The sequence below is a fragment of the Oryx dammah genome, unplaced genomic scaffold (genome assembly GCF_014754425.2).
Source record: "Oryx dammah isolate SB20612 unplaced genomic scaffold, SCBI_Odam_1.1 HiC_scaffold_26, whole genome shotgun sequence".
Lineage (NCBI taxonomy): Eukaryota > Metazoa > Chordata > Mammalia > Artiodactyla > Bovidae > Oryx > Oryx dammah.
Window position 1 is genome coordinate 24,383,556 of NW_024070210.1, and position 14,856 is coordinate 24,398,411.

Sequence of the window (14,856 nt, forward strand, 5' to 3'; positions counted from 1 at the left end):
TTAACAAAACACATGGCACATATTTGCCAAAGGCTGAATGTTTGTGTCCAGCCTTCTAAATTCACATGCTGAAACCGATTCCCCTAGTTAGTGGTGTTTGGATGGGGGGCCTTTGGGAGGGATTAGGTCATGAGGACCTAGCCCTCATGAGTGAGATGAGTAGCGTTTAAACAGAGACTCAGAGAGTCCCCTCTCCATTTCTGCAATGTAAGGAAACAGAAGATGGCTATCTATGAACCATGAAGTAGGCCCTCGATGGACATTGAAGCTGATGGTAACCTGATCTTAAACTTCCTGGACTCCACAACTGTAAGAAATAAATTTCTGTTCTTTATAAGCTACCCAGTCTATATAGCACTTTGCTATGGCAACCCAAGCAGACTTAAGACAGTTACTGAATTGGACTGCAGTGCCTGTTAACAAGTCAGGCTATGGTCAAACAGATTAATTAATAGGAAATGACAGGCCAGGAAAACAACAGTAATAAAATCAAATCTATAACTAAATAAAGTTCCTACTTATGGGGATAGGAGGGTCCCTATTTCAAGTTTCTCATGTATTAGATAGGACCCACTTCTGAATTGCATTCAAAATCAGAAAGGAATGAATGTTTCATTATGAGGTACAATTGGCAATTTTTCAATTAATAATGCTTCATAGATGTGTCTGCAGGAAAAAAATGGAAAACCCAAGTCCAGTATCAACATAATCAATGATTCTCAAACTTTCCTGCCTAAAATCATCTTTGACAATGCTTTAAATTTTATAGATTTTCTTTTGGTATCTGGTACTTTATAAAGTATCTTTCACCTTTTATATATAATATTCATTTGTCTTATGTCCCCCAAACACAGCAAGGTCTAGGCTTTGGCTCACTGTCCCTGGGGTTTACTATTTTCCTTATATATCGATTAAAACTCTTCTATAAATCAACTATTATCTAATATAAATAGTTTCATTTTGCTATCACTTTATCATCCTGTATTACTGCCTCACTTAACATTTAACACCACTGTATAACATTTAAAACTCTTCCACCTTCTTAACTACAGTATAGTATCCCATAACTATAATACGAACATATCTGTATATAAAGGCAATTTTCTCTACAGATCTTAACAAGCCTTAGAGACTATTAGAAGCAGTTTCCCATATATACTTTAAACCTATGCCTCAAAAATCTCAAATATTTGTCCTTAGTTATCACACTACAAACAGCATTTTCTGACTCTAACAACACCAAAATTAAGCTAGAAAATAAGACTCTAGATCAAGCAAATCCCTAGTATAGTATTGATCTTTAATGATGCTCCTTAAATAAGATAAAACAGAAAAACAGCATGAAAATTAATCATGATTGGGTCATATAGCTAAAAGTTACATCGTTTGCTTTCTATTATTATATCTGTAATGGTAATTAGACTTAAATTTATTATAATATATAACAAGCAGGTAATGATTATTTATTATGTGGGCACACTCACTCAACATTTACACTTATTATTTCACTTACCAAAACAACCCTCTTAGGCAAGCAATGGATTATTCCTCATTTCACAGGATGAGAAAATTGAAGCTTACAGAAGTAATTCTGAAAACTTCACTTAACTCAGGTATAAACCCAGGCATGAACCTAATGCATAATACTGTTCATTGAAGCTATATGTCTTATTTTTACAATAGCTTCATTTTAAATATTTAACAGCAAAATAATCATATTTGTGGGGCTTGCTAATTTTTGCTTTCCAGGTCTCTGGCATATTACTACAATTTAAATTTAAAAGGAAAAAGGTACTATTTCAAAACCTCTTACCCACTATTACCCTTCTAAGCTTGACTGTGTGAATCAGTTGTTATACTTACATGAATATAATTTGTATTCTAAATCTTCAGTGTCTTGCAATATGAACTCTCTGTAGCATGTAACAGTTAATGAAATAAAACTGCATATATTCTGCAATGGAAGTAACAGACATTATTTCTATTTACAGTTGGTATGAATGTCAGTGTCTTTTTCCAGCAGTTTTCCTATTTGAAGCAAGGAAGGCATTTCAAATCAATAATTTTGCTGTCAGTAACAAACTGTAGATAAGGTGACTACTAGCAGTGAGAGTATGGTAAACATGAGGTAAATATGAGATTGAGATTATTAAGATTTTAGAGCTGAAGGAGACTTTAGAAAGCATCACTTCATCTTTACATTTACAGATAATGATACCAAACACTCACTGGAAAAATCCAAAACAGAACTTATTCCAATGTTCTTTCCCCATACAGTAGTAACAGAATCAAGACTGGCTGTTGCTATAATAGATTTTCGGAATAAAATAATACATTCAGCCAATCCTTTAATGTCGAAAGAGGAAGAAAAAAGAGATAACTGGGAAATACACGCATACACACTTTAAAGGCAAATCCAGAAAAAAAGGATTAATTTTCATAGTAGCGATTACTGTTGGAAACCATATTTCTACAGCAAAAGCTAAAATATTAATAATACAAAGACATCATACAGACTTCCAAAAGATCATTTTCAGGACAAAGACCATTATTTCCCAAAGAAGTGTTAAACAGAATTCTGCTTTGTCTTTAAACAGCATTCCATCTTCAAAAAGTTTTGGCAACACTAAACTAATCTTCAACAGGCTCCACACTGCCATGTTACTCACATCTTTAATATGCTCTGCTGCTGCTGCTGCTGCTGCTGCTAAGTCGCTTCAGTCGTGTCCGACTCTGTGCGACCCCATAGACGGCAGCCCACCAGGCTGCCCTGTCCCTGGGATTCTCCAGGCAAGAACACTGGAGTGGGTTGCCATTTCCTTCTCCAATGCATGAAAGTGAAAAGTGAAAGGGAAGTCGCTCAGTAGTGTCTGACTCTTAGCGACCCCATGGACTGCAGCCCACCAGGCTCCTCTGTCCATAGGATTTTCCAGGCAAGAGTACTGGAAGTTGCTCTAGTATACTGTTAATCTCCTTAAGAAGGGATATATTATACAGCACTTTCCAAATTTATTTAACCACATTAAAAGCTCTTAATATCATACCTATTATAACATTTCCCAAAGAAGTGCTACTAGAACACAACTTAGGAAACACTGGAAGGGATCATTTGAAGAAAAAGAAAACTAAGGACTCATAACTGAACAAAACTTTAAATAAAGCAATATAAAAGAGCTGTTGCAAAAACTAGCAAGATCCTACTGTTACATGCATGTGCTGTGCTGTGCTTAGTCGCTCAGTCCTATCTGACTCTTTGTGACACCCCCGAAGACCCCCAAAACCCCCCATCCGCCACTGTCTGTAGCCCTCATGGCCCCTTTGCTCCTTTGTCCATGGGATTTTCCGGGCAAGAATACAGGAGTGGGTTGACATTTCCTCCCTCAGGAGATTTTCCCAATTCAGACATCAAACCCTCATCTCCTGTGTCTCCTGCACTGCAGGCAGATCCTTTAACGCTGAGCAACTTGGGACTCCTAATACATGTATATAATTCATGTAAGAGTTGTATCTCAAAAGAACTCATGAAGATTAAAAAGATAATACCAAATGAAGGTGAGAATATTCATTACAATTAGTACAAACTTGTCTTCCAAAAAGGGTGTAATTTTTATCAAAATTTTTAAAAGCAGATACTGTTTACCCCAAAATTATATTTATAGTAATTAATTTTACACTAAAAAAACTCACAAATATGCAATAACAAATGTACCATGTTATCATCTACAGCATTTGACACATGAAAAATTAGAAACCTCTATGTCCATCAATAGAGGATTGATTAAATATAGTGAAACCTATGATGATATATAACAAACATTAAAAAGAAAGATGTGCATCTCTATGAACTATTAAATGCCAAGGAATATACTGTACTGGTTAAGACCTTTACTCTAGGAACAGCCTCTGTATGTGTGCTCAGTCACTCAGTCGTGTCTGATTCTTTACGACCCCATGGACTACAGTCCGCCAGGTTCCTCTGTCCACAGAGTTTCCCAGGGAAGAATACTGCAGTGGGTAGCCATTCGCTTCCCCAGAGATCTTCCTGATCCAGGGATCAAACCCGGATCTCCTGCACTGCAGGCAGATTCTTTACTGTCCGAGCTGCCAGGGAAGCCCTAGGAAAAGTTCAACTCACAGTTTGGCCTTTTCTCAATGTGGCCTCTTATTACAGTAATTTGAGCAAATTACTTAATCTCTCTCTGCTACAATTTCTTCTAATGTAAAGTGGCAATACTGATACTATGATGAGGATTAAATAAATTAATAGGTTCTATGGCAAGCTCTAGAAAATTATCTCATACTTGGTAACTCTCAATTAACCCTGTATTATTATTTCCACTAACATGAAAAGTTGTCTGAACTATGATGAAAAAAGAGGAAGGTACAGAATACATGCGAGTAAAGATCACAAACTCAAACACCTACCAGGCAAGGCAGGTAACAAACAGGTTAAGTGGGAATTGTGGGAAACTGGAGAATACATGCCCTATCTCACGAGGACAGCTACTCTAACCAACTGCTGTCCTGTGGGAAGAGATGACAGCATCGCTGATCTTAAAAAAACTAAAAATACAGGTTAATATAAAATGTCTTTGGTAACATTAGAAAGAAACTTTTTTGTAAAGACACAGTATGGGCCTAATGAAACGTTGTACTGGTTAGTAGTCCATAATCTACCACTGACTGCAGATGAGAAGCTAGAAGTAGGGAAGGGGACAAGTGTGTAAAGTCACAGCAGAAAAGAAAACACAACAGAGAACCACAGTACCATACACCACAATAAAAGGTATTCAGAAGAGAATACAGAAATATAATTGCTCAGAATACAGTCAGGCCTGTGCTTGAATTCTGGCAGGGCGGCAGGTGCAACCTTAAGCAAGTTACCTAACCTTTATTTCTCAGGCAGAATAAAAAGGAATAATATATTTCCTTATAAAGGCTATAAAGAGTAAATAACATGTGCTAAGTGCTAAGCACAAACAGGACATATTTATGCCATATAAATATGTATATGTGTATTTATATATATATAAACTCGACAGATGTTAGCTATAATTACTTAAACCTGATTAAATAAGAAAATTAAATTATGTTCAATACTTTCCATCTTAGAAAGCTGAAAATGTGTAATGGTTTAAAAATTTGTATCAAAAATGGCTTAACGTGAAACAGTTTTGGTGCTTATACTTATCCACATCAAATAAAATACAGAAGCACTTTATTCCTCGAAATGCAACATAAATGAAACATGATTTGTCAGACTCTAACTTGACTAAATAGTGTGTTCGTGTTGGTACTAAAATATAATCTCCAAGAGGATGACTGTGTCTGTCTTGCTCACTGTGGTGCCCCTCACTTTAGCACAGAGCCAAGCAAGCAGTAGGCACTGAGTACTGGATACATTGCTTTCTGTCTCCCTCACAGTAACTGGACAAGCTGAGCATAATTTCTCCCATTCAAAACTAAGGAAATTCAGATAAAACGCAGTTACATTGTCTTGAAAGTGGTAAAAGATGTAGAACTTTTGACTCCTATCTTATGCTTTTATGTCTATCAGAATTAACTTTCAAAATAACAGCATTTTCAGAATCTTTCACCTATAATTTCAATTTTTAATTTTTTAAAATAAGTTTAAAAAACTACTCTAAAATAACTCTTACACAGATAATGCCTATCAACTTAATTATATAAAAATCAGAAAATATATAAACACATAAGAAAAAATAAAACTATATAAATATTAAATTGATAGTATGAAATATCTCAAATACACATCATTGATATCATCCTGTCAACAGTAATAAATGTATAGAAAAATACTAAACCCCACTCCACTTACCCTGAACTATCTTTTTAGTAATAATAGTGAAGTTCTTGTTTATCTAAACGTGGCTGAGCTACTGTTTCCTAAACTACTAAGAGTCACACCGTGGCTGAGCTACTGTTTCCTAAACTACTAAGAGTCACACCGTCTAGTTGTTCTTTTTTAACATCATTGATACTTCATTAATATTAATGAAATACTTTATTAATAGATCCTATAACAAAAGGGCAAAGAAGTGAAGAACACAATCACCTGTTTCAAAAACTGTAAAATCTACTTTAAATAAGATGTTTATACATGAACCTATTAGCAAATTGCACCAAAATAGCATATGAAGGGGAAAGAAGATTATTTAGTACCCAATTAACATTTGAAAAATAATAGTTTGAACTGCACCAATCCACTTACACCTAGGATTTTTTTTTTTTTTTTTAAGTACTGTAGTACTACATGATCCAAGGTTGGTTCAATCGACAGAATCTTGGATAGGGGAGAATCAGAGAAGACAGACTACAAAGCTTACCGGTTGTGGACTGTGGGGCAAGTTGGGGTAAGTGATGGTATCCCTACTCACCCTTTCCACATTGTTAAAGAGTTAACTGTATAATCCAAGTTAGACATATATGGTAGAATTTTCACATACATTATCTCAGTTCTTAACAACCCTGTGAAGTAAGCATCACTACATTCATTCTGGAGAAGGAAAGTGAAATTCAGAGAAGTAAAATGAGCTTCCCAAAATAAAGGGCAAATCAGAGTCTGAAATACAAGTCTGACTCCAAAGTCTTTTTTTTTTTTTTTCCTTTAAACTACATCTTGCAGCCTCCCACATGTACATGATTATAGGGTATAGCAACATTTATAAACATTACAAGAAAACAAAGAAAGACATCATCATAGAGAATAATTCCTAGGAAAGATTCTGTTGAGGAAATGAAGTGTGAGCTGAGTCTGAAATTAAATGTAAAACTGAAACCACTGTTAATTTTGTGAGTGATACCACAAAAACTTCTAAATGAAAAAAAATCTAAATATTTTCCCTTAGGCTTATACTGACAATGTAATCACTTAAATTTTTCATCTTTCTTCCATTTCTTATTCTCTTGTATTTTCAATGTATAATCTACCCCTCCCCCATAATGATTCCCATTAAAAAGACAAAAACAAAAAACTAAGCCTGCTATCCAACATTTCTCTTTCCAGCTAGTCAGGATACTAAAGGATAGAAACACATATTGCCATAAGAGCCTCCTTCATGTTAATAGTGAGAAAAGCTGAGAGAGTTACAGAACTTCACTGGCCAGACTAGCATTAGATAATGAGTCTTCCAGAGTTCTTGCTATGGCCCCGCGCTCCTTAATTTTTCCTCACCAAGGCACCAACAACAGAAGAACATGAGGTCTGGAGTTATGTAATAGGTTCACTTGAAATTTCTTTGAAGTTTAATTTTATCTAAAAGCTCCTTCAAAATTGTACATTCATGCCTGATTTACTCATGCTTACTGTAGTATTAAAATGCTTTAAATACTACATTCTAAAATTGATATTTTAGATCAATTTTGATCTAAACATTGATATTTCAGGAAATCAATATTTCAGGAATTATTATGTTTGTTTCCATAGCTTAGATTCTAGTGCTTAGAATCACTAGAGTATCCGTGTTCAATGTCATGTATCCCAACTTGGAGAAATGGCACAAATTGTGTAATGCTCCTTTCACATTTCCTTGCTCCTTTATTTTTCAAATGAGGACATTTTTTTAAAGCATAGTAAATTTAACTCCGTTTTTTCAAAATGTATACTTACTGGCAAAACTATTGTAAAAGTTATTGCAGTCGTTTAATTACAACATCTTCAAGCAGTTCTACATACTCAGTTTAAACTGATTAAGTACAAATTCACTTATAAACTCATTAAACCACCTGGATGGAATCTCTACATCACAATAACTCATTAGACATTCGCTCTTCCCAGAGGTCACTCAAAAATTAAGTAAGGTTGCATGCTATTCATATTAACAATAGATCCAATTACTTTTAAACAAGTTAAATAATCTGTTTTTCTTCTCTGCCTAGATGTGAAGGAACATATCCCTTGTGGTTTCACTATTTTCTTTCTCAGGATTTCCTTATTTTAACATCTCAAATTCCAAATAAGCTTAGTTTTTCAATCTTATTTACAATTGCCAAGTATAAACTTTATCTATTTTACTCACTATTTCAAAAAGCACCCCATTCACCTTAACCAGGAATCTATCACCAGTAAGAGAAAAACAGATTCATTCATCATTTCCTCCCCAATAACAGGCTGCTGATTCTCCACCACACACCCCAGTTAAAGTCAAATAATCATAAGTATCTTTAATACAGTTAAAACTCTTAACTAAGTTTGTGTACTACTAGTTTATAAAGTCTTTGATCAAAGGTAATAGTATTAAATGTATTCAACGGTATCTAATGTAATGATTTCTTAAGCACTAATACATTGCTTCCAATCAGAAATTCATGAAGGAATGACCTAGTTTGAGAAATAAGCTTCTATTTAATAACAGTCATATAGATCAATATTGGTATGCTTGACAGTACACACAATTCCATTTTGTAGGATACAGGTTTTGTTTGCTATAGTGATTTGCCTTACTTAATGACAGCATTTATTCTCAAAAGATATATTTATATATCTTTATCAGTAAGTGGGCTTTTCAGAAAATAAGAACCACACACATAATATATAAAGATAGGCATGAGGAATGAAATGAAATAAATGACTGAACAATTCCAGAGTCATATGATTATTAAATCCTTGGCTTAGAATTTGTTTTTTTAATACGTTGATTTTAGTTATAAATGACTGAAATACTCCCTAAATGTTACTAATATTTTAGTTTCTAGTTTACAATTAGTCTTTCATCTAATCTCTATTATCTAGTCTTATATATGTCTAATATCTCTTACTGATTACAAATCTACAACTTAGTTCAATAAAATGTATATTATTAGAGCAAAACCATGATTTTAAAATGCCCTTTCCTAAATATTTGCCTCTTTTTCTCATCCATGTCACTATCAGTGAAAATTTAGGTAATGGATTATTATCTTTAGCTAAGTGCTCTGGTATACCAAACATCAGCAGTGGCTAGCTAATAGGATATTAAACAACCAATGGAGCATAATCTATTCCTGTATCACAAACATACATGTACTCTATTTTCCTGATGTTTCCATGGAGCTTATAGAGGTAGTAGTCTACTTCCTTAATAAACAGCTTCTTCAGAAATAGGGGGAAAAAAAGGTGAAAAGTGACACATTTGATATAGTGAACCTGCTGTGTAATTCTTAAGACTGACTGTAAGTATAATCACTACTGAAGTTGTAAAAAAAATAAAAGAAAAAAGAAAAATTCTTACATCTGTCCTACATCTCACTTCTAGTCTCAAAGCAACAGATACTTGTTTACTTGCCTCATGTTATTCATCATCACATTGTCTTTAGTCTTAGAGACTATTAGAAATTAATATATTATAAACTAGATCTCAGACTACTAAAGATCATATAACTTTCATTTCTAACAAATCAACATAAAAAGTTACTAATAAAGATACTGTTTTTGCAGATGGACAATAATCTTCAACATAAAATGTTTCCATGATAACCTATGTAAATGTTCCCTTTTTCCTGACCAAAAAATTAATGTAACTAAAATATCCGTGTTACATTAATTATCATACTGATTTCCAAGTTCTGAATGATTCAAGATAGTAATACAAAAAAGAAATGCCTTTGCTAAATATTTTCCTACTATATTCTTTCAAAATTCTAACAGTTAATCGATTTGATAAGTTTCAATAGCTGCGTACCGTATTTTCCAAATTTATAGCTGAGACAGGATTACAAAAACATCTAGAAAATGAAAAGTTTCAAAATGGTACAAAAATTATCTTTCAAGAGATTATCAAAGATGTCACAAAGAAGTCAATTAAAGATTTCAGAAATGACAACACAATTCACCAAAATACTAACATATTGTAAAATGTGTGTATTTCCTCTAAAATATGTAAAACCTCTCTAAAACAGACTTAGATAAATTACTTAAAATCACTATTATGAAACACGAAGAGGATATTTTATAAAACAAGCCCTCCACCTTTAATAAGAGAGCCACAAATTATGACTCAAGAAACATGGTTTCAAATGTGGCCTCAATTCAATTTTCTTAAGTATGAAACCATAGTATCTGCTTAAGTTCAGTAAAGAATAATTTTACATAGTAAAATTGCAATACTTGGAAGTTATACAAGACAAAATTGTGCAAAATGGTTTTATTTTTGTAGGTTTTCATTGTATGTGGAATGTTAAGATCATAAATATTAAGCTATTCATAGTAAAATCCACTATTCACAAACAGAGCTGGTGCTGTTGCTCTGATTCTTCTCCATGTTTCCGGACTCTAACATAGCAGACAATATTTGTTTCAATAATTTTAAGTAAAAATCTCTCTGAATTATTTCTGACTTCAAATATCCATTTTATCACCAAATCCTACTGTCCTCTGTTACCATTTCTCCCAAATGTGCACCTTCCTTTTCACTCCTTCAGCTATATCCTTATTCCTGACCCTAGAATTCCCCCTAAACTACTGTACTTCATTTTCATGAGATAGTTGGACAATCTATTGTCTTTAATTCCACTGCCAAAGTTATCTTCTCTCATTGATATTCTGCTTGTGCCACCTACCTATCCTACCTAGGCATTCCAGGGCCTTTGCATTACATTTTAATTCTGCTCAAGAGCCTCAACCTCAGCAACATATTCATTTATAAGGCTGCCACTGAACTGACTTTCAACTCCCCTTAAAAATGTCAGTTTCCTCTTACCACTGAGAAACATAACAAATTCTCTCTTTAAGTAATCACATTTGCTCCTAATCAATCTGAGTAACGAATACCTTTTACATTTAGCTTTCAATCACACAAGTAATTTATTTAGACAATTTTAGCACAGTAATTACACACAATGTTTATTTGTTTGCATATCAATGTCATCCCTATTGGAGTGCAGAGACACAGATAAGGGCTGCACCTTTCAAAGCATTCTGTACAACAGCTATCTACTAAGTCACTTTACTCAGGTAAGCTGATTCACTAAATAAAAGTATCAGAGAAAGCTTAAATAAACAATAAAAAAAAGTTTTAAAAAAAAAATCTCTATGGTTTAACTTGAAAACATTTATGACCTTTCATTTCCGTGAACAGTTGACACACTTTGGTTTCTATTAAGCTTTACTCTCACTACTCTTATTAATTTTAAATTCTAAAGTGAGAGCTGAGGGCTGATATACGGTATACAATTTTACACCCCGCAAAAAGACTCTAAATACCAGCAATGTCAACGCCAAGATTGCTGAGTTACAACTGAATCTTCACACAAAGCAAGAGCTTCAGCACCAAAAGAAGCGAACAGCGCATCTTCTAACAGTGGGGGTGGGGGGTGGTTTCCCTTCCCTGCAACAGATTCAGACTAGTTTCACTATCGCGGGGGCTTTCAATTAGGAAAATTCAATAAACTACTATTAACATCTGGAAACAATATCAGAGAAAGACGACCCAGTTAGTTAAAAGGGAACAAGGGGCACCGTGAGTATCTTCATAAAACTCAGCAGCCAAATTAAGCTTTGCATTCTTTATCTTATCAACAGAGATTTTTCTCTGCCTAATAATAATAATAAAGCAAGTCTCATTCAATTTAGTCCCTTCTCGAGCTCCGTCTCAACCTGTCAGAATTTGACAAGGGAAAAAAAAGTGTGTGTGTGTGTGTGTGTGTGTGTGTGGTGGGGCGGGGGTAAGGAGAGGGGGGAAGAACACGAGGATTCCCGTCTACATCGCTTCTTTTTCCAAAATCAGTAAGTCTTGGATTTCCTTCCCTCCGAACTAAGCTCTCAGGTTCCAAATATAGTTCTTTAACCCCCACCTCGCCACTCAATTACACAGAAACCTTACCAACTACAGAACCACAGCAGAAACCCCTACAAATCGGTTTGCTATTCATCTCAGAAGTCATGCCCTGCAGCAACTGCCTGTCGCCGAACTGAGGGATATTACCCAAATACAACGCAACGGAATCAGACATGCAGAGCACACACGGCTTCCGCGAGGGAGGGAAACGCGACCCGGGAAAAGTGCGCTCCTCACAAGCCTCGGGAGGGTGGGGGGAGGTCCCACAAGGGAGGGGGACAGAAGAGCCCGAGTAGGGGAATCCTTCCCTCTCAAGTAGAAAGGCTGGATCTCCAGTCGCAGGCTACAGCCTTCCCTCTAAGAAAACGAAGAGGCGGGCAGAGGGCCCTCCACTTGGAAAGGCAGAATGCAAACACTTTCCGAGGTCCGGGCGCAAGCCGATCCCCACCTCTCGGGGTGGGGAACGAAGGGTGTCCCATGGGTGGCAAAGGGGATTCCCGGCTCGCGAGGGGCAGCCTGAGACCGAGCAGAGTTTCGCCTAAAGAACACCCATGTCGACTGTGGCCGGTGCCCCGCGAAAGCACTGCTAGAGCAGCGCGGGGCCGCCCAAGTAGGGGGAAGGGAAAAGAGGGAGGGGGTGGAAAAGGGATTTCCCCCCTCTCTGGGACAGGCAGTAGCCGAGGGAGCGCGCGGGCCAGCCGAGAGCGGCATGCTTCAGACTGCGGAGCCGGGATCCCGTCGCCTGCCAGGAGCCCCGCAGCGCCCGCCGCACCGGCCCCTCGGTCCCCAGGGGCCCAGGACTTCGGCTGCGAAGGCACTGGGGCCTGACATCCACGGGATCGGCCCCAGCTCCCGGGGGACCCCGCGGGAACACCCCAACCTCCGAGCACCTCTCAGCGGTTGTAAAAACGTCCGCCCCCCCAACCCCGTCCCCTTCCTCTGCCTTCCCTTCTCCCGAGGCCGCAGAGAAGGGTCATCACAGGCAAGAAGCCTGAGGCAAGCCGGGGACAGCGGCCGCGGCGGTCCTGGACCTCCTCCCTCGGTTACCTGTGAGGACTCCAACCCGGATTTGGTGGTCGTGGTTAGTGAGGATCATTCCCTCGGTCGCCATGTTTCCCAGCGCAGTCACCGCACTGACAGGAGCCGGGAGAAACCAGAGCCCGGAGCGCGCGGGCCGGGAGCGCGCTCGCTTTGGAGAGCGCGAGAGCGAGAGCGCCCGGGGAGAGCGAGCCGAGCAGGGAAGGAGGGGGAGGCGGCCGAGTGCTCCGCGGCCTACGCGAGTGAGAGGCCGGGCCCCGAGCGCGCGAGTCCGCGGGGGGATGGGGGGGCGGAGTCAGGGCGCGGGACCCCGACTTCGGGTCGCAGGCGAAGAGCTGCCGGGGGGGAACGCGGTGGCTGCCCAGGGAGACCGCGCGGAGGCGTAAGAGCGAGGCGGCAGAGACTCGTGCCGCTCTGCGGAGCGCGAGACCCAGCGCGGCTAGTCGGCAGGAGACTGAGGGGAAAGGAGAGCACAAGCTCCCGAGATTGCGGGGGTGGACTCGGGCCAGGGGCGGAGCTACACCGCGAATCGTGGAACTCGTGGAGAGTGAGGGGAGGAGTGAGCGCTCGGTTGCGAAGCGCTGGGAGCGGGAAGGAGCCGGCCCAGCCCAAACTGGACCGGGGAACGCTCCTGGGCGCGCGAGTAGCGCCGGATTGGCTAGGAGAACGCGGAGCGAGTGCGCGCGAGACACGAACGCAGGTTCCGCCGAGCCCCAGACAGAAGCAATCCCCTGCCGAGCCCGGCTCCTGGTCGTTTGTCAGCGACTCCGGCCGGCTCTTGGGGCGACGGAGCCCGCTCTCCCGAAGGAGAAGAGAGAGGGCTCCAGGGAGCCTGGAGGTGCCTTAGAAACCTGCGTGAGTGGCACAACCCCCAATTACTGTGACAGCCCGCGGTGAGCGAGGGAGGAGGTATCCCATCCAGCCTCATCTTCCCGCTTGCTTTTTTAGTCGACTCGACCTGCCGGAGGATTTCCCAACTCCAAGGCTGTACCTACAGGAGGATACTCACTCCCGAAGCTTAGGAGCCTGCGGCAGAAATAACAGGCTTCTGCTCCCCACGCTGTCCCATGGTTTTGTGGCATCAGGCTTCTTCGCTAGAGGCTCTGCTTTTAGTTGAAAAACACCAATCTTAGACAATGAGATTAGAGAATGTTTTTCCCACCTGAGCTACAATCGCAAAACTGGAAATAGAACCCCGGTGGTGGCAATTTTCATTTCAGTATTTGTGGGATGTGAAATTACCATGAAAATAGCTTTTGTTGACACTTATCTTCATGTGTCTTTCATGAAGTGTTATTAATCACCTGTGGCTATTTCACATTGGTTTCTTAGTTCTTTCTAGCCCTTTCAACTTCTGAATAAAACATGTACACCCATATATGTATAATTTTTGTTCTCAACTATAGTAAAACTGGGAAGCATAAAAAATGAAATATGTCCCCCAAAAAGTATAATTATCATTTGTACACAATGAACATCTCTATGGTTATATGCGTTTTATTATGCCAACTAGAACGTGGACTAATCTCTAACTGAAGATTCATATTGTTACGTATTTCATTTTAAATAATGGGAGTACATAGAGATGGGTGGAATTGAGGTAGAATAAAATTAATTAGCAAAATTACTTGAGTATGTATTGCTAGTATTTTTGACAGGATTTAAAAATGAAGCCATATCATGATCCCACTTCCTATAATAATCTGTCACCATAGAGCCTGGGAGCTTGTGGATTCTGAACCAGTTTAAATGAGAGGTATATATGGGAAGTATGTTTACTTTATTTCAAACAAAGATAAGCAAATAGTTGGTTACTTTACCTTTCTATCTTTATTCCCTCTAAGGCTCCATAGTCTGAAATGATTTTAAAATATCTTGTATTTTTAGAGAAATTCTAATTCTGCCCACTATAGATTCTGCAACCTTAAATAAATCGGGGCCATTTTCAATATCCTTTAAATAAATTGGTAGATAAGCACCCTTCCAATTTAGAGTATTCTGTTATTATTCATGGAAAGAAACTGGCAATTTTGTTTCACAAATA

At 38.5% G+C, this 14,856-nt stretch overlaps 1 protein-coding gene and 1 long non-coding RNA gene across 6 annotated transcripts in view; one reads left to right on the forward strand and one right to left on the reverse strand.

The window, feature by feature from the left end:
• Positions 1-13,361, reverse strand: part of GPHN (gephyrin) — a 547,122-nt gene extending 533,761 nt beyond the window's left edge. For all 5 annotated transcript variants that reach the window (XM_040226253.1, XM_040226252.1, XM_040226254.1 and 2 more), the window contains exon 1: positions 12,822-13,361. In XM_040226253.1, coding sequence (XP_040082187.1) covers positions 12,822-12,885 — 64 coding nt within the window. In that variant the 5' untranslated portion in view covers positions 12,886-13,361. The remainder of the gene's footprint in view (positions 1-12,821) is intronic.
• LOC120852805 lies at positions 3,004-6,561 on the forward strand. Its single transcript, XR_005718653.1, has 2 exons — positions 3,004-5,929; positions 5,962-6,561. It is a non-coding gene; the product is annotated as an uncharacterized LOC120852805 (long non-coding RNA).
• Positions 13,362-14,856: the final 1,495 nt, after the last annotated feature.